The 22,888-nt window shown below is 57.7% G+C and overlaps 1 protein-coding gene across 5 annotated transcripts; it reads left to right on the forward strand.

The window, feature by feature from the left end:
* Positions 1 to 1,228: 1,228 nt before the first annotated feature.
* SLC45A3 (solute carrier family 45 member 3) lies at positions 1,229 to 22,639 on the forward strand. Of its 5 annotated transcripts, none has more exons than XM_062605689.1 (5): positions 1,229 to 1,275; positions 15,146 to 15,595; positions 15,826 to 16,659; positions 17,691 to 17,956; positions 22,208 to 22,639. In XM_062605689.1, exons 2-5 carry the CDS (start codon positions 15,448 to 15,450, stop codon positions 22,637 to 22,639), a joined length of 1,680 nt encoding a protein of 559 aa, XP_062461673.1. In that variant the 5' UTR covers positions 1,229 to 1,275; positions 15,146 to 15,447. The 5 variants fall into 5 exon arrangements, with proteins under 5 accessions (XP_062461673.1, XP_062461668.1, XP_062461672.1 ...); XM_062605684.1 differs by lacking the exon at positions 1,229 to 1,275 and adding an exon at positions 1,553 to 1,680; XM_062605688.1 differs by lacking the exon at positions 1,229 to 1,275 and adding an exon at positions 11,234 to 11,297.
* Positions 22,640 to 22,888: the final 249 nt, after the last annotated feature.

The following is a 22,888-nucleotide window of genomic DNA, read 5'->3' on the forward strand; positions in this document are numbered from 1 at the left end:
CAAGGCACTAATGGCTGTTTAATCACTTGCGAGCTTCCCTGACCCGAAAACAGGGGCACTTCTCCCCACCCAAATTTGCACTCTGGCACTTGCCCAGTCCTGGCCCCGCTCTTCAGTGTCTGTTGCCGCGTTTGGTCTGGGCTTTGTTTTGTCTTTCAGCGAGTTCATGGCTGCATCTGCGGTGCCAAAACCAGCTTTTATGAGCATTCTTTTTCCAGGAAACAGCGGTGTCATTTCTCCTTGTCGGGGAGCGAGTTCCCATCACTCCAAGTGACAACACATGTAGGTGCTCCTCTGCTTTCCCTATGCAGGGCGAGTCCTCCCAGCAAACTCTGGGAGGGAGCAGCTGCCTCACAGTGAAAACAAGACTTATCCTGCTGATCCCAGCTGAAACACCACATGGAAATGGGATTTTTGACCTTGAGAGCTACGAAGTGGCTCAAAGGAGGGACCCTGTGAAGATGGAAAGGAATGAGGACTTTAGGATGCTGCTGCAGCTATGGGAGGGCTGGGTGAGTGTGTTGCAAAACATAGGGCTAAATCAGTCAATGGTCTCAACGAGTTTGAGTGTCTGGTGAGTGATAGCTGAGGGACCGGGCCAAGCTTCACTGCAGAGCAGCTGCTTTTGTCAGCCACAGTCTTGTCTCATTTCTCCTCTCTGCTCGCACACAAAACCAGCTCCTTGTTGATGCAGATGTTTAAGGAAAGCTGCTCTTCCTCAGGGCTCTCATCTCGAGGGCTCTGGATGAATGGGAGCATTCACTCCTGCAGTCACAATTGTGGACAAGTTCGATACCGGGCTGACAGCTGGAGCTGCCTGTATGAGCACGCACACCGTGCCTCTCACACGCACGCATGTGGTTTCGTCTCCCACGAAGGATGCCCAGGGGCAGGTCAGAAGCTTCCCAGAGCTCGGCAGCCCATTTGCATACAACGAGCAATTACCGGTAATTAACACATTAGTCAAGCCCGAAGAGAGCAAGAAAAGGACTCATCCTTGCGGGTGCTCCAGCGGGAAGGAGGGAGGGCGGAAAGGGGAAGGCTGGGCTGAAGAGCCCGCTACTGGCGCTGAAGGGCGGCGGGGGGGACGCGGGGTCCCCCCAGCTCCAGCCCCGCTCCAACCGCTCGGGGCAGGGGGGGGGTGCAGTGGGGCTGCCCCACGGCGGGGGGGCGGCAGGGCCAGCGCATGCTCCCTGCCGGGCCCGAACCTGCCCATTTAACCGGAGGCGCGGGCGCCGCAGCGGGGCCGGGAGAGCCTCGGCAGCCGCCGCCGAGGTAGGGCCGGGGATGGGGATGGGGATGGGGATGGGGATGGGGATGGGGATGGGGATGGGGATGGGGATGGGGATGGGGATGGGGATGGGGATGGGGATGGGGATGGGGCTGCCCCCCGCGCAGCGCTTGCAGCCGGGAAGGGAGCGCGGCTCGGCCGGGGCGAGGCGGCTGCCCTGGTCCCGCGGATGCTCCCGCGGAGCCGCCGCGCCCCGGGACGCGCCCGCAGGTAGGGCTGAGCCCCGCCGGGCTCCCCAGCCCGAGTTAACGCGCGGTGGGCGCGGCGTGAGGGCTTCCTCTGCTTTGCATTGTTACAGACGCGTCCGCCGGGTCCAAGTTCGTGCTCAAGACGGCGGAGCAGGAGCAGGGCTCCGGCAGCGCGATGTGAGCGTGGGCTCGCAGGGACAGGTCAGTGGGTCCGTGCGGTCGAAGGAAGCCCGTGCTTGGCATCGGGAAGTGTTCACCGCACCTACCTGCGGGCTCCGCTTAGGTTTGCCGCCAGGTTAATGCGTCTCTCCCCTTCGGCTGCTGCAGGAGGCTGTTGTCTTAAAAGTGGTACCTGCGTGTTATAACGTGGACGGTCCGTAGGTTCCCGCCTGTGTCATCGCTGGAGACTGTGGTGGGCAAATGCCTGTTTATGATAAACATAAACTGAAAGGCTAATTTGTCATCCCGCAGCTGACGGCTGCAGGAGGCAGGGAAAAGCGCTAGAATAAACGAATAGTGGTGATGGCCAGGCTCGGCAAGGCGCTTGGTTTTCATGCTGGTGTTTTAAAGGAAGCTAGAAGTTGGAAGGGAAATGTGTCAGGAAGTTTTCCTGGTCCTCATCTTGATCTGTCAGGCCCATGGGCAGCGCAGAGCAACTGGCCAGGCTCAAACCATGTCCCCTCCTGGCACTGGTCTGGTTCTGGATGTGAGTTCAAGAGCGCAGTGTCTGCACGTGTAACATGAGAGTGACTGGAAATGCATAGAAACAGAGCATGAGGAAGGACTTCAAAAGCACCCAAATGAGCCGGGCTTGGAGTCATGCAGGTGCTCCTGAGAAACATGCACCAGCCTTGAAACACTTTCTATTGTTCACCCACCAGCAATTTTCTTTCCCTTTTTCATGTGTGATGCTACCTGGGCTTTTTCCCCTCATCCATACCTGCTACCACCCTTGCACTCCGTGGGGAGTGCTGGTGGAGCCGCGAATTGCCAGCCCCGTGCTGGGATTCCTGGCAGTGCCTTAAACTCTGGAACTTATTCCTCCAAAACCCCGTGGAAGCTTCTGGGTGTGGGATTTGAAAAGAGGCTTAGAAATCGGATATGGATAGCTAGAAACTCCGGAGTTAACAGCCAAGTAACTGAGAGCTTTACAAGGGATGTAAATCCCTGTATTTCAGGGCCATAAGCCAATCTTGGGATTCAGTCGGAAATTTAGGTGGATTTTAGGTGCAGTGTAGGTGGATTTTTCCTGTGCTGTCTGCTGGTGGGTGTCTGCCCCTACAGCTGCTTGCCTGTGCGGTGTCCTCTGTGAGTGTCTTGTCCTCTTGAAGAGCTTCCAGTTGAAGCACCTGAACCTCAGGGTGTTTCCCAACACTGAGCTGCTGCCAGAAGGCCCAAGCCACGTGGCTTTGGGTAGAAGCTGCCTGGAGGTAACAGTAATGTTACCTGTGAGCATCTTGCAGGCTCCAAGATGATCATAACTCTAATATAATGCAGCACAGTGTCCTCGGGACAAGCTCTGCAGGCAGCATCTTTGTGAAGTCAGCTTTTTAATGCTGCATCCATAGCGTGAGATGCTGAAATCACAGGGCTGGTCTGAAAAGCATCAGATGCATTGCGTGATGAAGTGACAGGGCAAAACCTGCAACCTCTAAAGGTTTATACCACTTGTGTCACAGTGGGGTTGCAGAGCTTTCAGATGAGCTATAAGCAGTGTGAGTAACCTCTGTTTATCCTTCACCTTTCCCTATGCTGGAGCCCTTCATCCGAGGAGTGTCTTGTTTTGGCAGTTGATTGGGGTTTTCCTTAATGTGATTGTTGTTATGACCTTATCTTGGCTAAGGCAACATCAAGGGAAAACACTTGACCCATAGGGTGAAAGCTGTGGAGTTTTTCATGTATTCAAGGCTATAAGGGAGCAGAAGCAAAGGGTGGCAGAGAGCGGGGCCATGGTGTGGGGACCAGCGAACAGTAGCTGTGGAGCCTTGTACCTCAATAGAAGTAGGCAGCAGAGGGTACACAGGGGACATGCAGAAACCAAGGAGCCTTGAACACTGCCAGGGATGGGGCAGCCACAGCTTCTCTGGGCACCCTGTGCCAGCACCTCAGCACCCTCGCAGGGAAGAGCTTCTGCCTTATCTCCAACCTGAACTTCCCTGTTTGAACCCGTGAGAAGCTTGTGAGCTGCTCTCAGCTATTTTCAGTGTTGACTTGGTTTCTGAATGCTTCATATCCAACATCACATCCCCATGTGAAAGCAGGAGCCCCAGGGCTCAGCGAAGGCAGGAACACAGCTGCTCATGGAGGGATCCTTGCCCCTAGAAAACAGGGGGAAACAAAGCAGCCTCTGCAAGGCAGTCAAGCAATGTGTGTGCTCATAGACCGCCTGTAAGCATGAAGCTGCCCAGCATGAAGGCAGGCTGGCGCTCAGCACGAACCAAAGGCTAGGAAGCGAGCACAGCGCAGGGTTAGCTTTGCATTTCTGTGTCCTGGTGCTTGTGTTGTATCTGAGGCTGACGGAATCCATGCGTCCCTCAAAACCTGTTCTTGTGCTGTGGTAGGACCCTGAGCGTGATCTGGCATGGCAGAGCTGTAGAAGGTGCTGATGTGGCCACCAGCTCTGCTCCTGGGGTGCTTGCTCAGAAATCAGCCCAGGGGAGCCACAGTCCCCATCTCGTTATGATGATGGGTACACATGCTGCTCCTTGGAGGTCCTCACGCTGGGGCCCTTCCTCCTTGTTTTCACACCCTAAAACGTCAGTTCCTCGTGCAGTTCCCAAATATTAATTTAAGGTTTTGCCAGCCTGCAGAAGAGGAGAAACAGAGCCCTGGGAATATTGTCTGGCAAAATAACTGGGATGGAGGAATGTGGCCCCAATGGCTTCTTTGTCTCGGTGCCGGAGGGTGGCTGGAACACACACAGCAACAAGCAGGTGCTTCACGGGGGGCTCTGTGGCTTTTCCTTTACTGTGCGTGCTGCTAGTCCAGATCTGGAGGACCTGGCCCTGCCTTGCAGCCAGGGAAGCCTTGTTTGAGCGGCGTGAACTCCCAGGGGAAGTCTCCTAGGTGCCAGGTTGGGAATACTCAGAAGGTGCAAGGATGGCCCTTGGCAAAATAAGGTTTGTTTGACAAAAAGAACCACTGATGGGCACTGCTTGGGGCTGTGAGGGCTGGGTTCTTCAACCAAGGGAGCAGGGATTTTCCCACCTTGACGTTGTTGGAAGCTGGAGTTCTCTGGGGTGGTTTGTCTCCAGGAGCCGGGACGTCGGGGCAAAGGCAAAGAGAATGAGTGCAGTGAAGTCCGTGCGAGCTGTCAGCACCCACAAGATGTCAATGTTCTTGCAGAGCAGGCTGGAGCCAGCTCCAGGGATTGTGCGTACAGAGTTGTGGATAACATCTGACTCTTGCTTCAGATTTATGGGCTAGGGCTTCCCGTGAAATGGTGCATGCAGTGAAATCTGTGGATCAGGCTTTCTGTACTGAACATGAGGAGCAATTCCTGCTGGGATATGACCTGCAAAGATCAGCCCCACATCTAACACTACTCTGCCATCTCCCCCCCGCTGCCTGCTTCTGGAAGCAACAGAGCAGAGCTGGTTCCTTGGTTAGCTTTGCAGGGGTGTGTGTGCTCATTGTGTTCTCTGACCTCTCTGCACACAGACCAAAAGCCTTTACCTTGCTCTGGAGCCTGCACAGGAGTTCTCTCCTGGTGCTTTTGTGCCTATCCCATCAGCAGTGCTCTGCCTGGGAGCGAAGAGCAGCGTCTGCTGCTGATCCAGGATGTTCTGCTGCTCCCAGGCCTTGTAGTGCCACTTCTGTTGGGATCTTCTGTTTGGAGGCAGGGTGCCCAAAGCATTTTGGTGCTCTGCAAGCCCTGAGCTGCCTCTGTTGGTGCTGAGCATCCTCTGTTAGTGCTGTGGTTATCACTGTGTTACCATGGGCTGGCTTCTGGAAAACGTTCCCGTTGCTTATTGCTGTGCCAAGAGAATGGAGGATTGTTCTGCTCCCACAGGGAGCTTCCTCCTAGGTCTGTGGTGAGAGCAGCTCCTAAACACAAAGAGATGGAGCACAAAGGAACAAGGAGATGCCAGTGGCTTCAGTCTGGGTACCAGGTACCGCTGGTGGTGTGACAGGGGAGGGCTTTGTGCGGGCACTGTTGCTGTTGGACTCCAGAGGTGGATTTGGGAAGGGTTCTGACAAACAGCTCCTGTGTGTGCGGGGCGGTGGGAGCAGCTGGAGCAGTGCTACAACAAAAGGCTGCTGTGCTACAGCCAAGGCCGGCCGGGAGGGGTGGTGGGTCCAGGAGAGCGGCTGGGTGCAGTCTGGAGAGGGGTCTGACCGGGAGAAGTGTGGAATTACACAGGGAAGAGCTGCAGGGGGAGGGAAGGAGGACGGGCGCTTCGCAGCCATGAAATCTCAGCCCCTGGATATTGTTTCAGGGCAAGTTCCTTCAACCTCAGTGCTCCAGATCCATCCCTCCGGCCTGGACAAAGCACTGGAGATGGGCTGTTGGGGGCAGCCCCCAGCCGCCGGGGGAAGATGATCCCACAGGGCCCCTTTCATCTGGGATCCCTGGGAACAGTCTGCAGTTGGGCTGCCCCATTCATCACTGCCTGCGGCCAGCGCTGATGGCAGTGCCTGAGCCTTTCGGCTCTGCTGCCGTGCCTGGGGCTGATGCACAGGCAGAGTGGCCCAGCACCGTGCTGGGGATCAGCCCTTCCCCGGCTCCCTCTGGGCAGAGCCAGCGCTGTGCTGGCCCGAGGCGCCCTGGCTGCTTGCCCGAGGCAGCCTGGAGCGTGCTGTGATATAGCCAAGGTCTTTCTGCTTCATTTGGAGCTCACTGAACTTTACTCCAGTCAATAGAGGCAAGAGAGAGCCCAGTGTGGAGGGAAATCCTGCCTCTGCTCCAGTCTGAAATGCACAAACTGCCTTTTACCCTCTGCTCTTCCAGCAGAGGTTTTCAGTGAGCGGTCTTTGAACTTGAACCCCATGCTTCGGTACTGAAAAGCTCACGATTTGGGACAGATCCTTTCCAGGTTCAAACCAGGAGTCAGGTTCCTGTTCCCAAGGAGGGACAGCGGCTGCATCCCCCTCCTGGGGAAAGGGCAGCTTTGAGCCTTGGCTGTTGACCAGTGGCAATCTCTCCCCCAGAGATGCTGGATGCTGCTGTGGGGTTTGTGAGAGTGGCTGCAGCTTAATGTAAAGTCCTGGCATGCTCAGGGCCTGTAACACGTGAAGCTGGTAGAATGGGGAGAGGAAAAGGCTTTAAGTTTCCCATAAAGACCTTCCAGTGAAACATGTTTGAAACACTAGAGTCTGATTGCTCCTTGGCTTTGCAATTACCCAGACAAGGTCGGGCAGAAGGGAAATCGTAGAATCTCCTGTTTTCGGAGCCAGCCTCATGACTGGCCTGGTGTGATGAGAAGACTCAGCTCCAGCAGTGATGGGGGGGCCCTCATGAGCACAGGGAAGTCACTTGCTGCGGGCAGGAGTCGGAGCTTGCGCAGGTTTTGCTACCGTGGGCACATAACGGTGTTGTTGTGACGAGTGCTCAGGACTCTGACAGTGGTCTTTGACCTCAGAGCACCCTCAGGAGCCCTGCTCTGCCAATGCACTCGTGCTCCTCTCCCGTCCCTTGGCAGCGGGCGCTGGTGTGGCAGCAGATGCCTCCCTGGCAGTGGCTCACACTGGCGCAGAGCCCCGCGCTGGCTGCGGGAGGTGGAGCAGGAGTCCAAGGCGCTGTGAGTTTTGCTTTATTCCCTTCCCCTGTCCCACATCCATCCCCGCTCCGGAGGCAGCAGCCGCAGCATCTCTTCCCAGAGCATCCCAGCCATGCCCAGGAGGGCTGTGGGCTCCTGCCCGCGGGCTCTGATGCGAGCGGTGGGGCTCTGTCCTCACGCCTGGCCTGGGGCTGGTCCTCGCGCTGCAAAGGCTCTTTGTTTGTCTCCGTCAAAGCCATGACCTCATCTGGGAGGCAGAAAACGGAGCGGGAGAAACCCCCAACCTGCCACTGGAGGTCAGAGGCCTCGCTCAGAGAGATGTCAGCATCAGACCGCGCCGGCAGCGACACAAGCGGGCTTGCAGAGCAGAAAATGACCATGAAGAAACGGCCTGACCGCCATGGCATTACAAAAGAGCCCATTGCTTCGGTGTGTGTCCGGGACCCAAAGTACAGCCTTTGGGGAAGAGCATGAGGTCACGCTCCTAAACCTTGAAGCCAAAGGGACTGCCTGAGTCTGGGCCGGATGAACCCTGGGAAAGGGCTTTTCTAACGCGGTTCCACGACTGCCACGTGTGGGGTTTGGCTTCTCCCTCTTTCCTCTGCAGAGACCTTGGCAAACACGACTGCTGCCAGAGAGAGGTGAGACTCGGTGTTGGGAGCCAGCAGCTCCCACTGCGCTATCAGAGCCCTCACTCCTACTTTATAACATCTGAATTGATGCTGATCTGGAGTCTCAGCTGGCCCCATGACTGCCACAGCTTCCCAGATAAACCAGGAATGAGGAAGCTCCATCGTGGGGTAGAGCTCCTAGAGCTGCCTTGGAGCTGCAGTGTGCTGGAGGAGGAGAAGCCCAAGTATGGCCTTAGCTTGCTGAGGACTCAGATGTGCCGTTACACAGCAGTGGTGTGTGGGAAACAAGAAGGTCCAGTTTCACTTCCCGTTTTCCCAGTCCTGTGAGCACTGAAGCAGCTCCCACCTCTTCTACCAAATGGGGAAATCGTTCTTCTGCTCAGCTCTAGGGATTTAACAGCTTCTGTCACTGTTGTGAGTGCTCAGCTCCTCCCTGTGAGGGTGCTGAGGTGCTGGCACAGGGTGCCCAGAGAAGCTGTGGCTGCCCCATCCCTGGCAGTGCTCAAGGCCAGGTTGGACACAGGGGCTTGGAGCAAGCTGCTCCAGTGGAAGGGATCCCTGCCCGTGGCAGGGGTTGGAGCTGGAGGAGCCTTAAGGTCCCTTCAACCCAACCCATTCCCTGAGTCTATGGAACACATCCCAGGGCCTGGCTCTGCAGGGAGCACGCGTGGATGGATGTAATGGGGGGGTCTGAGCCACCTCTCGGTGTTTCAGCCGTGGGGAGGCCGCTGCCCTTTTTAGCAGCATCCAGCTCTTTTTCCCCTGCTCCCGCTATTCCCTTTACAACCAGCCCATTGTTGGGGGCTGCAGGGCTGGGTGGAGTGTTTCAGGCTCAAGTGTAATTTCAGCGCCTCTAAAAGCCTTTGGAGGGCTCTCCCCCCCTCGCCAAGAGGACAGCAGCGCCAGCAAGGGCTAATGGGATGGATTTACTCTGCGGGCTCTCCCTAATCCCCTTTGTGGGCCCGTTGGAGTGGACGCGGTGCAGGAGCCCCCGGGCTCGGGCAGAGAAAAGGCAGCTCAGCGGGGGGGGTTACACACTGCCACGTAAATACAGACCTGGCCGTGGGGATGGAATCTGTGCCCATGAGCTCGCTGCAGAGGGGGCACTGAGGGGGTTTCCCCCTTTCCACTTCAATTTACATTTGTATTCTTCTGCTAAAACTAAGAACAGGAGGAGGCGGGGGAAGAGGGTGGCTCAGCCCAAGCACCGGGCGGTGGGCTCAAGGCTTGAGCAGCCCGAATGCCACGGTGACGGGCTCAAGCCCAAATGAGCTCAAGTGAAAAGCAGGACCAGACCGTGTCTCACCTCCCCTCCTGCTCCAAAGCAGGGGCTCCTCTCATGAATGAAAGCAGAAGCCTGGGGCGTGCAGGAGCCAAGCAGAGCTCTGCTGGAGAGGCAGCCAAGCCTGTCCAGAGCTGGTTGTAGCAGACCTGATGCTGGCACGGGAAAGGGTGACCAGAAGTGAGGCCCTTGAGAGCAGAAGCTGCAAGTGCTGCTGCCTTGGTTGCGTTGTGTGTGGCTGGGAGTGCGTGAGGCTTCTGTTTGCTTTGGGGATCTTGTGCCAGTCCTGAGGAGGTGAAACACTGCGAGACCGCCCCTTTGTGTGGCAGGCACGAGCAGCCCCGTTCAGAGACTTGGGGAATGGGTTGGGTTGAAGGGACCTTAAAGCTCCTCCAGCTCCAACCCCTGCCACGGGCAGGGACCCCTTCCACTGGAGCAGCTTGCTCCAAGCCCCTGTGTCCCACCTGGCCTTGAGCACTGCCAGGGATGGGGCAGCCACAGCTTCTCTGGGCACCCTGTGCCAGCGCCTCAGCACCCTCACAGGGAAGAGCTTCTGCCTAAGAGCTCATCTCAGCCTCCCCTCGGGCAGGTTAAAGCCATTCCCCTTGGCAGCAAAGAGACAGATTCCTGTTTGTGCCCCCAAGGTGAGGAGCAGGGGCTAGAGCTGCCCCCTCTTTGCTGCTGGTCCATCAGGCTGACACCAGAGCTAAGGCAGCCAAAAACCACAGAAAACTCTCAACAGCCTCTTGCCCTCACAGCCACACCTTTAGCTGAAGGAACCTGGAACTAATGCTTCCCAAAGCTTGTGCAGATGGGAACCAGCTCTCCTGGGCTTGGGAACGAGCCCTGCTCATGGTGGTGACTGCTCAGCCTCCAAGGCTGATGGTGGCATTGAAGGTGCTGCAGTGAAACATTGCAGCGTGGCAGGAAAGAACCCACCCCTGGTCCTGCCCAAGTCAACTGCATCCCTTTGAACCAGACTGGGTCTTCCTTGTTCCCATCCAGGGCATTTCCACCCGCTGCTGCTGTTCTTCCCCTAAGCCGAGCTCGTAGAATGGAGCTCAAAGGAAGTGCGGAGTTAATTCAGAGGGACTCAAGCGCCCTTCTCCCACCCCTGCTTAATGAGCACTCCCCTCTCCCCACACTGGGAATGGGGTCAAGGAGATTTGGGAAGGGAGGGGGAAGGGGAGAGGGTCAGGAGAGGTCAGGTGAGGGCTCCATTTCATCCCGCCGGGCCTGCCAGAGCTATTCTCCATGGTGTATTTCCCATTCAGCTGCAGTGAATGGGCACTGATAGCTGTGAAAGGATCTGGCACTGGATGAACAGCCCTTCCCTAAGCGCTTGCTCTTGTGCTCTCTCCTACCCTTTCTTCCAAAGGGCTTCCAGGGAGCAGGGGATTAATAACACTCAGAAAGAGCCCCTTGCAAGGTTGGAAACGGACTGTTGTGGTTATGAATGGAAAGCCAAAGGCTGGCAATACCCTTGGCCCTCCCTTCCCTCTGCTGCCAGAGGGGGAATAGGCTTCTGCACCCAGCCTGTGGTGACGTGGGTCTGTATCACCTGGGAAGCGCTGGGCAGGAGCCCTCCACATCCCCACCATCTCCTGCACTGCCCAGGACCAGCTCCTTCAAAAAGCCAAGGCTTTTCCTTTTTTTGCTAAGGAAAAGGCTTTTGTGGGGTCATTTCTTCCTCGTAAGACAGGGCTCAGGTTATTGCAGAGCCCTGACAGGTCACAGATAGCTGATGAATCCAGTCCTCTGCTGTGTGATCATTACTGTGGCTGTTTGAACCATGGGGTAGGTGCACAACTGTCATACATCAGAGGGGCTGCTACCACATTTATAACACCTCCTGTCCCTTCTGCATCCACGTGAGAGACTGGAAGGATTATGGAGTATCAGGATATGGATTCCTCTGAGGAACAAATGAGGTTTTCTCTGCCACATCCCTCAGTCTTCAGTCTAAGCACTGTCTGGAGGTGGTTACTTGTAAGATCCATTGGAAAGATGGGAGGGAGGAGGCGAGACTGCTTCCAGCCATGCTTGTGCACATCCATCAGTGCACATAGTCCTCTTTCTGCAGGGATTCCGCGTTGGTTTCTTCTGGAAGTGAAAGATGAGCCCCAGGGTCTGCTCACGGGGGTGCTCAGAGCCACGTCTGCACCGGCGGGAGGGAAACGGGAGGTGAGCTTGTGCCGGTGCTGCTGTGTGAGCGAGTCCGTCCCGCTCACACCTCCAGGACGCTCCGTGCTGGCTCCAGTGCGTGGCTGTGCCCTCGCTGCTGCTCTTCTCATGTGCACATCCTGGGGTTCCTCATGTGGAGCCCGCTGCGCCCCGGCCCTGCAGGGAGATGTTTGCCACAGCGGCCTCTGCAGCATGCGAGCAGGGGAAACGCGTGACTCCGGCCTGGTGCTGCTCTGCCTTTTGAGGAACGGGCTCTGGGAAGCGCCTGTCCCTGGTTTCACCCCTTCTTGCTCCCTGCCAGCGCTGCGGGGTGAGCTGTGCTCTGCAGGGGCACGCTGCCTGCTTCCTCCTGCCCTCCCGGCTGCCGCAGTGGGCGAGAGCGGAGGAGCGGGACGTGCCGGGGCTGCAGGAGGTGCGGGGCTTTCTGCTGTGGCTGCCCTTGCTGGAGAGGCTCCTGTGTGCAGGTGGGGAGCAGAGCCCTCTCCTCTGGTCTCCTCTCTCTGCCTTTGTCCGCATCCTGCTGCTTTGCTCCTGCCCCAGGACCCGCCTCCTACCTGCTGCCAGCTGAACCAGCCTCTCGGCGTTGATCTGTTGTTTCTCTGCAGAGGAAGGGCAGGAAAAGGTTGGTTTTCACGTTTCAAACCGAGGTGTTTAAAGATGCTTTACCTTCCCTCGGGGACGGAGAGAGGAAGAGCAGGGGAAGGCATCATCAGCTCAGCAGCAGGCGATGTCCCTGTGGCACGACAGCTCGGGGAGCAGCTGTGAAGGAGCCCCCCATGTGGCTCCCTTCTGCTCTGTGTGCAGGAGCCCTTCACAGGAGGGCTCTGTGTCCCTTTGGGGGAGGATCCGAGGCAAGGGGCTTGGCACTGTGCTCTGTGTTGTCCCTAGTGTAGAAGCTGGGGGAAACTGAGGCCGGGGGAAGTTCTTGTCCTGCAGCTTTTGGACCTGTCTGACTGTGAAAGGGCCTCCCCATCACAAGATGCCAAATCCCACCGGGCTGTGGGCAGCTCCCTTGTGTGTGAGGTGTAAATGCTGCTGTTAGACCAGGAACTCCCTGGGACGCGGTGACTGACTCCTTCCACATCCAAAGCTCATAGAGCTCCAGAACCAAACCAGCCCAGAGCCTGCCAGAGGACTCTTGGAAGAGAGGGGGGGTTTAAACGAAGTCTTTGGGCTGGCTGCTGGGGCTCTTAGAGGCAAAGCTGCAGGGAACGTCCCATCTTTAACCAGCAAGCCCCGGTCCGTGCCCTACCCCGGCCCGTGCAGCCCCAGCCCCTCCGCGAGCTGCTGCCGGGGCCGCGCTCCGGCGCAGCGACATCGCCGCGCTGGTGCCTGTGTTTGCCCAGTGCAGGCGGGGCCGCGGTGCTGCTCACACCCCGGCAGGGAGGGCCCTGGAACCAAACCCTGCGTGTACCTGCCGCGGCTTCCAGCTCTGCGCCCGGCCGCTTCAGCTGCGGGACCCGGGGGAGCAGCTCGGCGAGCCGGGGACCACCTCTGACCGCGCTGCCTGCAGGAGGTGAGTCCCGGCCTCTGCCTTCCTCCCTGCAGCGCCTCCCGAGCCTTCCCCTCCCATCCCTCTGCCCCCGTCCTCCCTGGCCTGCCCTGGTGTTTCTGCCCAGCCGAGCCAATGCATCTCCTGCGTGCTGGGAACAAAGTGAAAAGCGAGGCGTTGATGGCGATTGGCACCAAATGCAGTTTAAACAGGAAAGGGCTCACCTGGAGCTGCAGTTTGGTTGCTGGTGGCAGCTTCTCCTCTCTGACTGTGCGTGAGTATTGCTTCTGGATCATAGGGATTTCTTTGGTCCTTAAAGCCCTGTGAGGGTGTGGAGGCGGAAGAGACAGGTCTTGTCTTCCCTACTGATAAGAAATCCTCTCTGTGTGTGTAAGACATCTATTGAGTGTTTGGAGTTTACCTTGGGATAAGGAGGGATAAGCCCCCTCAAGCCTGGGCTGCAGCAGTCAGTGGACATTACACCTCCCTCGCAGGTCTATCTTAGAGCGATGGTGACTCGGTTCATTCTGGCTTGGGAGTCTGCTCCCTTTAGCCAACAGCACCAAGGCTTGTGCTGCTGGAGCTTGAATTTCCATCCCAGGGCTGTCAGCCGGCTGGGGACCCATCACCCGTGAACAGGGCTGAGCATCCTGTGTGTGGCCCACATCTGAGGACGGTGTTTGCTGTCCCCAGCCCTTGCAGATAGAGCGCATCTGAAGTAAGGCTGAGCATGTCTGGGGCCTCCAAGCACGCCTTTGAAGCCATGTCTGGTGATGAAAGGAAAGCTGTTCTGTTCCCACCTGCCTTCCCTTGCTGTTTGACCTTGGGCAAGTCACTTGAATGCTCACGCTTGTTAAAAGGAGGTATCTGTTGTGCCAGTTGGGGTCTAAGCTGTTGGGAGGGGGCTACCTGAGAGATAGGAAGGAAAATCATCAGTCCTTTTTGCGTGTCATTGGCAGCCCATCAGCTCCTGAGCTCAGGAGGTGCCTCCCCTCTGCAGCAGCAAGAGGCAGGGAGTGATGCTTGCACCTCTGTGGGAACCTCATCACCACACATCCTCACCCACTCATCTCCATGGGGCTTATTTGAAGAGGGGAAGGAAAAGACTGCAGAAGCTGTCCCAGCTGTACCTGTCTGCTCACTTGTGCCGTGATGGCATCAAATGCACCTGTGAGGTTAGGGAACGCTCACTGGCACCGCGTTTGGTGTTCACATGGGGTTTTCTCTCTGCCCAGTGTAGCTGTGGCACGGCTGTGGTCCAGCACCGCTGGTTCAGCCACTGCTGAGGAGGAAGGGGAGTGCTGGGGATGTTCCCTGTTCCCATTCCTCTCCCCTGTAATGAAAGCAAAGAACTTGGAGGGGCACCAGGCTGCACAACTGGATTCTCACCTCTTTTCCATCTGCGTTCAGCCTCCTCGACGCAAAGCACCGGGGAGGCACAGGAGGCTGAAGCTTCTGTGCAAAGTGGGATCGTGAATCCTGGGAACTAGGCAGCAGTTTGGTTTACTGTTGAATCAGTGGCTGTGAAGGAGCTTCATGTCTTGCTAACCCACCCTCCCTTCCCTGGCATAGCCACACACCAGTAGGTGCTTTTAGCAAGACAGCCCTTGGGTGGACTAGCTGCTGGGGCTGACATCATGGCAGGGTCCTAGCAGGTTACAAAGAGGCATCTGCTTACTCTTGCTAAGGCTGCCTAGCCCCTGCCCTGCTCTGGTGGCCTCTCCCCTCTGCAGAAGGCTGGAAAGAAGGAGCATGTTACAGGGCAAGTAAATGACTCAGCCTAATGAGTAAGGTAATTGCTGTTCACTGTTAGATGAGGCTAAAGTGGGTCAGGTTTGTTTGTGAAACTCCATGGAGGCACCATCTGTTCCCTGTGCCCTGTCTCGGGCTGGAGATGGGGTTTGGGTGAAACTGCTCCCCTGGGAGCCCGCGGAGCAGTGCGGGTGATGCCCTGTCATTAGGCAGTGGGGTGGGTCCCCGGGGATGACCCTGTGTGACTGCAGCCCTGAGCCTTGAAGGGGCTTCTAATTGATTTCACTGGGAGAGGGGACCCTAAGTCCTTTGTTTGTCTGCTCCAGCTGCCCCTCTCTGAGATGAGGCTGGACATCAGCCCTCCCTTAGCCCAAAGGCAGAGTTGCATTTCCCCAAACCATGGCTGACACTTGTCACAAGCCCTTGGAGAGGAGCCCAGCACCGATGTGGTTGTGTCTCAATCCTGCTGCTCTCACAGATGTCCTCTCATCACCCTCCTGGGTGACTGCCCCTTTCAGCCATGACGTGTCTCTGCGGTGCCTGGGTTTAGCGCTTTCCCCTGCCCTGGACCCCGCTGTGTCTAACAAGCTCTCTCTCCTTACAGACCACAGCATGTGAGCAGAAGGGGAAGCCTGGAGTGGGATCCGTGCCTGCCCACGCCTGGACTCAGCATCGCTGGGGCCGCATCTTGCACAAAGAGGAAGAGGAAAAGACACTTCACTCCCCCTTGCTAAAGATGGGGGGCAGCATCCGTGCAGCAGAGCAGGCAGGGAAGCTCCAGACCTGGCCTGTGGGGCATCCCTGGCTGTGCCGCAGCCGGAGCACAGCAGCTCGCTGGCACTAGGGCTGTGGGCCGGCTCGGGGCAGGCAGCCGGGGCCGGCTCGGGGCAGGCAGCCGGGTTCAGCATGCTCTTCCACAGCAGCAAGACCCAGCTTCTGCTGGTGAACTCCCTGACGTTCGGCCTGGAGGTCTGCCTGGCTGCAGGGATAACCTACGTGCCTCCGCTGCTGCTGGAAGTGGGAGTGGAGGAGAAGTTCATGACCATGGTTTTGGGTAGGCAGCTTTTCTCTCACCTTTGATGTGCTTGTTTTCCCTTTGGGTCTGGAGGGCAAATAAAGGCATGAGGGCTTGTCTCTGAGGGCACAGCAGAGGGCAGCCTGTTTCTGGAGGAGGGGGCTGTGTCCCAGTGAAGCATGCTGAGTTCCTGGAACGCCTGGGCTATTTCTCTGCGGTGCAAACAGAGCAGTGTGCTCCAGACGTTAACATCACCTCTTCTTTTCCAGGGATAGGACCTGTCCTTGGCTTGGTTTTTGTCCCGCTGATAGGATCCGCCAGTGACCACTGGCACAGCAGCTACGGCCGGAGGAGACCTTTCATCTGGATGCTCTGCCTGGGAGTCCTGCTCAGCCTCTTCGTTATCCCACACGCCAGCAGCCTGGCCAGCCTGTTTGCCCTCAACCCTCGTCCCCTGGAGATTGCCTTCCTCATCCTGGGCATCGGCTTACTGGACTTCTGCGGCCAGGTCTGCTTCACCCCCCTGGAGGCTCTGCTCTCAGACCTCTTCCAGGAGCCAGACAACTGCCGCCAGGCCTTCTCCATGTATGCCTTCATGATCAGCCTGGGGGGCTGCATTGGCTACCTGCTTCCAGCCATAGACTGGGGTGGCAGCTTTCTGGCCCCGTACCTGGGAGGGCAGGAGACCTGCCTCTTCACCCTCCTTGCCATCATCTTCCTCGGCTGTGTGCTGGCCACGCTCTTTGTGACAGAGGAGGCAGCCACCCAGGCAGATGCTCTGGATGGCCCGGCACTGAAGGATGCTCCCCCTAAGCCCTCACCCCCTGCCTGCTGCTCTTGCCACGTCTCCAGGAGCTCGTGTCTCCTGCAGGCCAGGCACACGATGCAGGCGCTGAGGAACCTCTGCACGCTGGTGCCGCGGCTTCACAGCCTCTACTGCCGCATCCCCAAGGTCATCCGGCGCCTGTTCGTGGCCGAGCTCTGCAGCTGGATGGCACTCATGACTTTCATGCTGTTCTACACAGACTTTGTTGGGGAAGGGCTGTACCACGGTGTCCCCAGGGCCAAGCCAGGCACGGATGCCAGGCGCCACTACGATGAAGGTGAGAAGTGAAGCAGCTGCTCTGAGGCTGCAGCATCGGTTCCCTGGGACAGGAGCGGTCAGTGGGAGCTGGGATGGGCTCAGCTCTGCTGGTAATGCACAACAACCTTGCAGAAGTTCTGCTGTGAGATTCCCATCTCACGTCGCTCTTTGGGGAGCCCTCAGGCAGCTTCCCCAGTTCTCACCCCTTTCTCCAGTGCTTTCTGATAGCGCTCACCACTGGAGCCTGTAGCTGCCACGTCCACATCATGGGATACTCACTGCAGCACGTTACCTGCCTGCTCCTGTTGCCTGCTGTCCCGTGTTGGCTGCTGTGTGCTGCCAGAGCCTTGACTGGCTCCTGGCCCTTCTCCTCTCCCTGATCTAAGTCTTTTATTCTTGGAGGCACCTTCCTGGCCCTCTTCCTCCTCCAGCTGTACATCTTGCCCTCTGGTTTTTCCACTCGCTGCCTCTGTGAGCTCTGCAGTACACTGCCTCTTTGTGCTGAGTGTCTGTTTAACTTAGAGGGAGCTTAATTATTATTTAACACTTGCACTGTACAGCTCCCAGCAGGTCAGGGCTCCATTGTGCTGGCTGTCACAGGAACATATGTTGAGTAATGATCCTTGCTCCAAAGAGTTAATGGTTTTAATTCCCTGAAATCTGATAGAGCTTTGCAAAGGGTAAGGTCCGGATTGCTACCGGATGCTGCACTCATTCAGTGCATGTTGTATACTTTACCTTGGCTTAAGCACAACTGCTTGTTCCTTTCATTCTGTTGCTGGTTTTGGCATCAGATAACAACAGATCCTGGTTCATGGGCAGGTGACAGATGCTGGCTTAAGAGTAGGAAGGTGCAAACAGCTTCCAAAGACAAGGACGCCGTTTGGATTCCTATGTCCCATTGCCCCTCTGGTTCGACTGGGGTGCCCGGGAGCATGTGTGGGAAATCCTTGCTGCTGGTGGAGGGTGGGAGCTGCAGCGTGGCTGCTGCAAGGCAGGGATGCGCTGGTGAAGCCTGGGGGCACTCTCACCACCTCCGCTTCCCTGCAGGGGTCCGCATGGGCAGCTTGGGCCTCTTCCTGCAGTGCATCACATCCATCTTCTTCTCGACAATCATGGACCGGATGGTGACGCGCTTCGGGGCGCGCGCCGTGTACCTGAGCAGCGTGGTGCTCTTCCCCGGCGCTGCCGCCGTCATGTGCCTCTCACAGAGCATCACCGTGGTCACCATCTCGGCTGCTCTGACAGGCTTCACCTTCTCTGCCCTCCAGATCCTGCCCTACACGCTGGCATCGCTGTACCACCATGAGAAACAGGTAGGGATCAGCAGCAGAGGGCAGGGTGCCGCCAGGACAGCCTGGCCAGCCTCTTGGAGCCGGTCCAGTCAGTTCAGTGCATGGGAGAGAAACACATGCCTGTGTGCAAAGGTTTTCCACATGGGCCTCTTGTCTCCAGGCTGTCTTCTCTGGAGATTCATCTGGAATGGAGTTGATGAGAGTTTGGCATCTCCTTCCTTAGGCATCCCCTGCTCACAGCAGGCATTGTGCAGGTTTAAAAAGCGGGGAGTGGGCAAGATGGAAGAAGTGAGCTGGGGTTGGTGTATCAAAAGGGATGTCTTGTGTTCCTGTGTCCTGCATGCTGTTAGGGAAAGTGGTGCAGGTTAGCTCCAGCTGTGTGCATTCTGCAGCCAAGTCACATCTGCAGCTCCGAGATGTGCTAAAATCCTCGGGTTTCTCCCTTTGAGGCCCTGCTTTGCAGCTGTTGTCCCTAGCACGAAGATCAGTACCGTGAAAACTGAGGTTCTTCCTATTCCCCTCGCTCCAAGAGAAATAAAGGGGGTGAAACTTCGGACACCGAGTGCAGCGAGACGTGGGGTATAGCTGGGTTTGGTTTCTTTTGCCCTGCCTTGGAAGTTCCTCCTTCCTTCCCCGAGCACTTTGCAGCAGGCTGCAGGGAGACCCCAGAGAGGTAGATCCTAAAGTGCCCTTGGATTCCCCATCTGCCCCATTTCTGTCCTCCTCTTTTCTCTCCCTGTTCAAACCTCTGCTCCCTCCTGCTTGCCTCCCCTCATTCCCTCCTCCCTGCTCCCTCTCTTCCCTCCCCTTTTTTACTTTGTTTTCTCCCATCTTTCACCCCTGCTCCTGAAGTGAAGCAGCAGAAGGGGGCACCCACAGTGGCTGCTGCTGCTCCCCCAGTGCGGGACCGCTGGCGGCAGCCTCAGGGCCACCTCCGCTGGAGCTCCGTGCCCTGCACAGCCTGCGTAAGTCACTCTTCTCCTGCATGGCCTCTCCTTAGCGTGGCCACTGAGCCTCATCCAGGGCAGGAGGAGGCACTGAAGCCCTGCTGGAGGCGCCTGGTGGCGTTCCCCCCTTGTGCAGGAGGTTGGGCACCGCTGCGCTCCTCGCTCCCACCGCTGCCCAGCAGCTCCGGGGGAGACTCCTGAGTCCCCACTTGCAGCACTGTGGCACTTCTGGTGTCCCCCACATAAAACGGACATGGAGCAAGGCCAGAGGAGGCCACGAGGATGAGCAGGGGCGGGAGCAGCTCCCATATGGAGCCAGGCTGAGAACATTGGGGTGTCCAGCCTGGAGAAGAGAAGCTGCGTGGAGACCTCAGAGCAGCTCCCAGTGCCTGAAAGGGGCTACAGGGATGCTGGGGAGGGACTCTTCATCAGGGACTGTAGTGACAGGACAAGGGGTGATGGGTTCAGACTGAAACAGGGAAAGTTCAGGTTGGAGAGAAAGTTCTTCCTTGAGGGTGCTGAGGCACTGGAATGGGTCCCCCAGAGACATGGTAAATGTCCATCCCTGGCAGTGTTCAAGGCCAGGTTGGACACGGTCTCATGTGGGGTGCCCCTGCCCATGGCAAAGGGGTGGAACTGCATGATCCTTTCCATGGGTCCTTTCCAACCCAACCCATTCCATGATTCCCTGAGATGAAGCTGTTGATTGAGGCTCCTGTGCCTCCTGTGCTCGTACCCTGCTGCAAGGGGTGATTTTAAAGCAGAAGTTTCCACTAAGCTCATTCCTGTGAGTATGGATTTAAGTCACTTGCTCTGGATTTAGGTTAATTCTCCACACTGGCTATTCACCCCCCTGCCAGAACATGTATCTCTGAAGTCCCAGCCTGGATCATTACAGAAACCCAGAAAACATGGCCTGAGCCTTGAGGGCAGCTGAGCAGGCTTTTGAGAACATCAGTGTCGCATAGGAAGGGCTGGAGCCGTGGGGGACATCCTCCTTTGGCTCACACAATGCCCTTTCTGTGCTGGGTTTGGAGCTGCTTTGAAGTGTGATGGCAACAGCAGGCATGTGGGAGGGTTTTCAGCTCCACGGAAGATCAGTGCCGGTCCTGGATGGACACACTGGAGCGAAAAGTCGTGAATTCGAGAGCTGAAGGGTACAGCGCGCAGCCGAGCAGAGCCCGGGTGATGCCTGGGGAGGGTGATTGCTCTGTGGTGAGGTTCTCATCTGGTTTCTGTTCCGTGATCGGATCTGAAGCTGTTTGTGCTGCGGGTCCGCAGCCGTGGCCTGGGGCAGCACGAGCAGAGCCTGACGCCCCGGGGCAGGGCTGGGGTGCCCCAGCTGCCGTTCCCCCTCGCAGCTCATGTCCCCCTTTGGCTTTGTTAGCTCATCCTCCCCGCGTGGAGAGCGGCTTCCGTGGCCTTGCTTACCTGCTCTGCCCCGTGCAGACCGGTGCTCATGCAGAACGGCCCGGGTTCCCTGCACCGGCTGCCCTGGCCACACGTGAGAGCCGTTTTGTTGGTGTGAAGGTCTGAACACACTGGAGTGGCCTCTCCGGCTCTGGGGTGCACCCAGGGAGGGCACTGGCCCTTGGCTCCTGTCCTGCAGGATGAGCTGGTTCAGGATGGGATGAGCTGGTTCAGGATGGGATGAGCTGGTGCAGGATGGGATGAGCTGGTTCAGGGTGGGATGAGCTGGTTCAGGATGGGATGAGCTGGTTCAGGATGGGATGAGCTGGTTCAGATGGGATGAGCTGGTTCAGGATGGGATGAGCTGGTTCAGATGGGATGAGCTGGTTCAGAGTGGGGTGAGCTGGTTCAGGGTGGGATGAGCTGGTTCAGGATGGGATGAGCTGGTTCAGGATGGGATGAGCTGGTTCAGGATGGGATGAGCTGGTTCAGGATGGGATGAGCTGGTGCAGGATGGGATGAGCTGGTGCAGGATGGGATGAGCTGGTTCAGGGTGGGATGAGCTGGTTCAGGATGGGATGAGCTGGTTCAGGATGGGATGAGCTGGTTCAGGGTGGGATGAGCTGGTTCAGGATGGGATGAGCTGGTTCAGATGGGATGAGCTGTTCAGGATGGGATGAGCTGGTTCAGGATGGGATGAGCTGGTTAGGATGGGATGAGCTGGTTCAGGATGGGATGAGCTGGTTAGGATGGGATGAGCTGGTTCAGGATGGGATGAGCTGGTTCAGGATGGGATGAGCTGGTTAGGATGGGATGAGCTGGTTCAGGATGGGATGAGCTGGTTAGGATGGGATGAGCTGGTTCAGGATGGGATGAGCTGGTTCAGGATGGGATGAGCTGGTTAGGATGGGATGAGCTGGTTCAGGATGGGATGAGCTGGTTAGGATGGGATGAGCTGGTTCAGGATGGGATGAGCTGGTTCAGGATGGGATGAGCTGGTTCAGGATGGGATGAGCTGGTTCAGGATGGGATGAGCTGGTTAGGATGGGATGAGCTGGTTCAGGATGGGATGAGCTGGTTCAGGATGGGATGAGCTGGTTCAGGATGGGATGAGCTGGTTAGGATGGGATGAGGTGGTGCAGGATGGGATGAGCTGGTGCAGGATGGGATGAGCTGGTTCAGGATGGGATGAGCTGGTTAGGATGGGATGAGCTGGTTAGGATGGGATGAGCTGGTTCAGGGTGGGATGAGCTGGTTCAGGATGGGATGAGCTGGTTCAGGATGAGCTGAGCTGGTTAGGATGGGATGAGCTGGTTCAGGATGGGATGAGCTGGTGCAGGATGGGATGAGCTGGTTCAGGATGGGATGAGCTGGTTAGGATGGGATGAGCTGGTTCAGGATGGGATGAGCTGGTTCAGGATGGGATGAGCTGGTTCAGGATGGGATGAGCTGGTTCAGGATGGGATGAGCTGGTTCAGGATGGGATGAGCTGGTTCAGGGTGGGATGAGCTGGTTCAGGATGGGATGAGCTGTGCCCAGTGCCCGGCTCCCGTTGCCACCCGCTGAGGAGGTGACAAGAGGAAGGTGACCCGAGGAAGCTCAGTGCGGTGTCCCCAGGCAGAACCGGGGCTGCCTTTGGGCTCCAGCGCAACCAAGGCCCCACTTGGCCGCATCCCCCGGTGAGCCAGGGCTGCTTCGTGCCCTGCGGCAGGCGGGGAGAGCCGGGCTGGCGCCTGGGGACCATGAGGGTGGCTCCTGGAGCCCTTCTCACCTGGGGATCCTGCCTCAGACCCGCTGCGGGCTCTCGCACCCTGGGAGCCTGACGCAGCACACACGAGGCACGGCCAAGAGCGGGGTCCCCCCTCGCCTGCTGGGCTCCGGCCGCCCCTCCTCACGCGCCTCCTCCCTTCCCTAGGTGTTCCTGCACAGGTACAGGAGCAAAGAGGAGGAAGCTGCAGGTCGCTTGGACAAGAAATCCTTCTCCAAAGGCCAGAAGCTGCCTTACCAGAACGGACACGCCGGGAGCCTCTTCTCCTCCTCCTCCTCCTCCCCGGCTGCCGGCTCGGCTCTGTGCGTCAGCTCCTCCTGCGACGTCTCCCTCAGGATGATGGTGGGAGAAGCGGACTCGGTGGCCCCCGGCCGAGGGATCTGCCTGGACCTGGCTATCCTGGACAGCGCCTTCCTCCTCTCTCAGGTCGTCCCCTCCCTCCTCATGGGCTCCATCGTCCAGTTTACACAGTCGGTGACGGCCTACATGGCCTCAGCGGCTGCTTTCGGCCTCGTAGCCATTTACTTTGCGACCAAAGTTGTCTTTGACAAGAGCGACGTGGCCAGGTACGCGGTGTGATGAGCGTGCGTGTGCTCACGAGGCCAGTGGTGCCAAGCGCCACGTCGCTCCTGCTCTCCCCACGCTGCTGCTGTAGCCCCAGGGGTAGTTCAGGGGCTGAGGGCAGGGGAGATGCAGCAGCGCTAATCTCAGGTGTAAATAGGAGGCACTGGGGCCTTGTGCTTTGGGCCATCAGCGCTCTCCAAAGGTGCCTTCATCGAAAGACAGCACTGCACAGCCAGCACCAAAGGGGTTGTCGGGGGGGGAGAA

This window comes from Pezoporus occidentalis, unplaced genomic scaffold (genome assembly GCF_034315485.1).
Source record: "Pezoporus occidentalis ecotype Australia unplaced genomic scaffold, CSIRO_AGI_Poc_V1 ctg92, whole genome shotgun sequence".
Classification (NCBI taxonomy): Eukaryota; Metazoa; Chordata; class Aves; order Psittaciformes; family Psittacidae; genus Pezoporus; species Pezoporus occidentalis.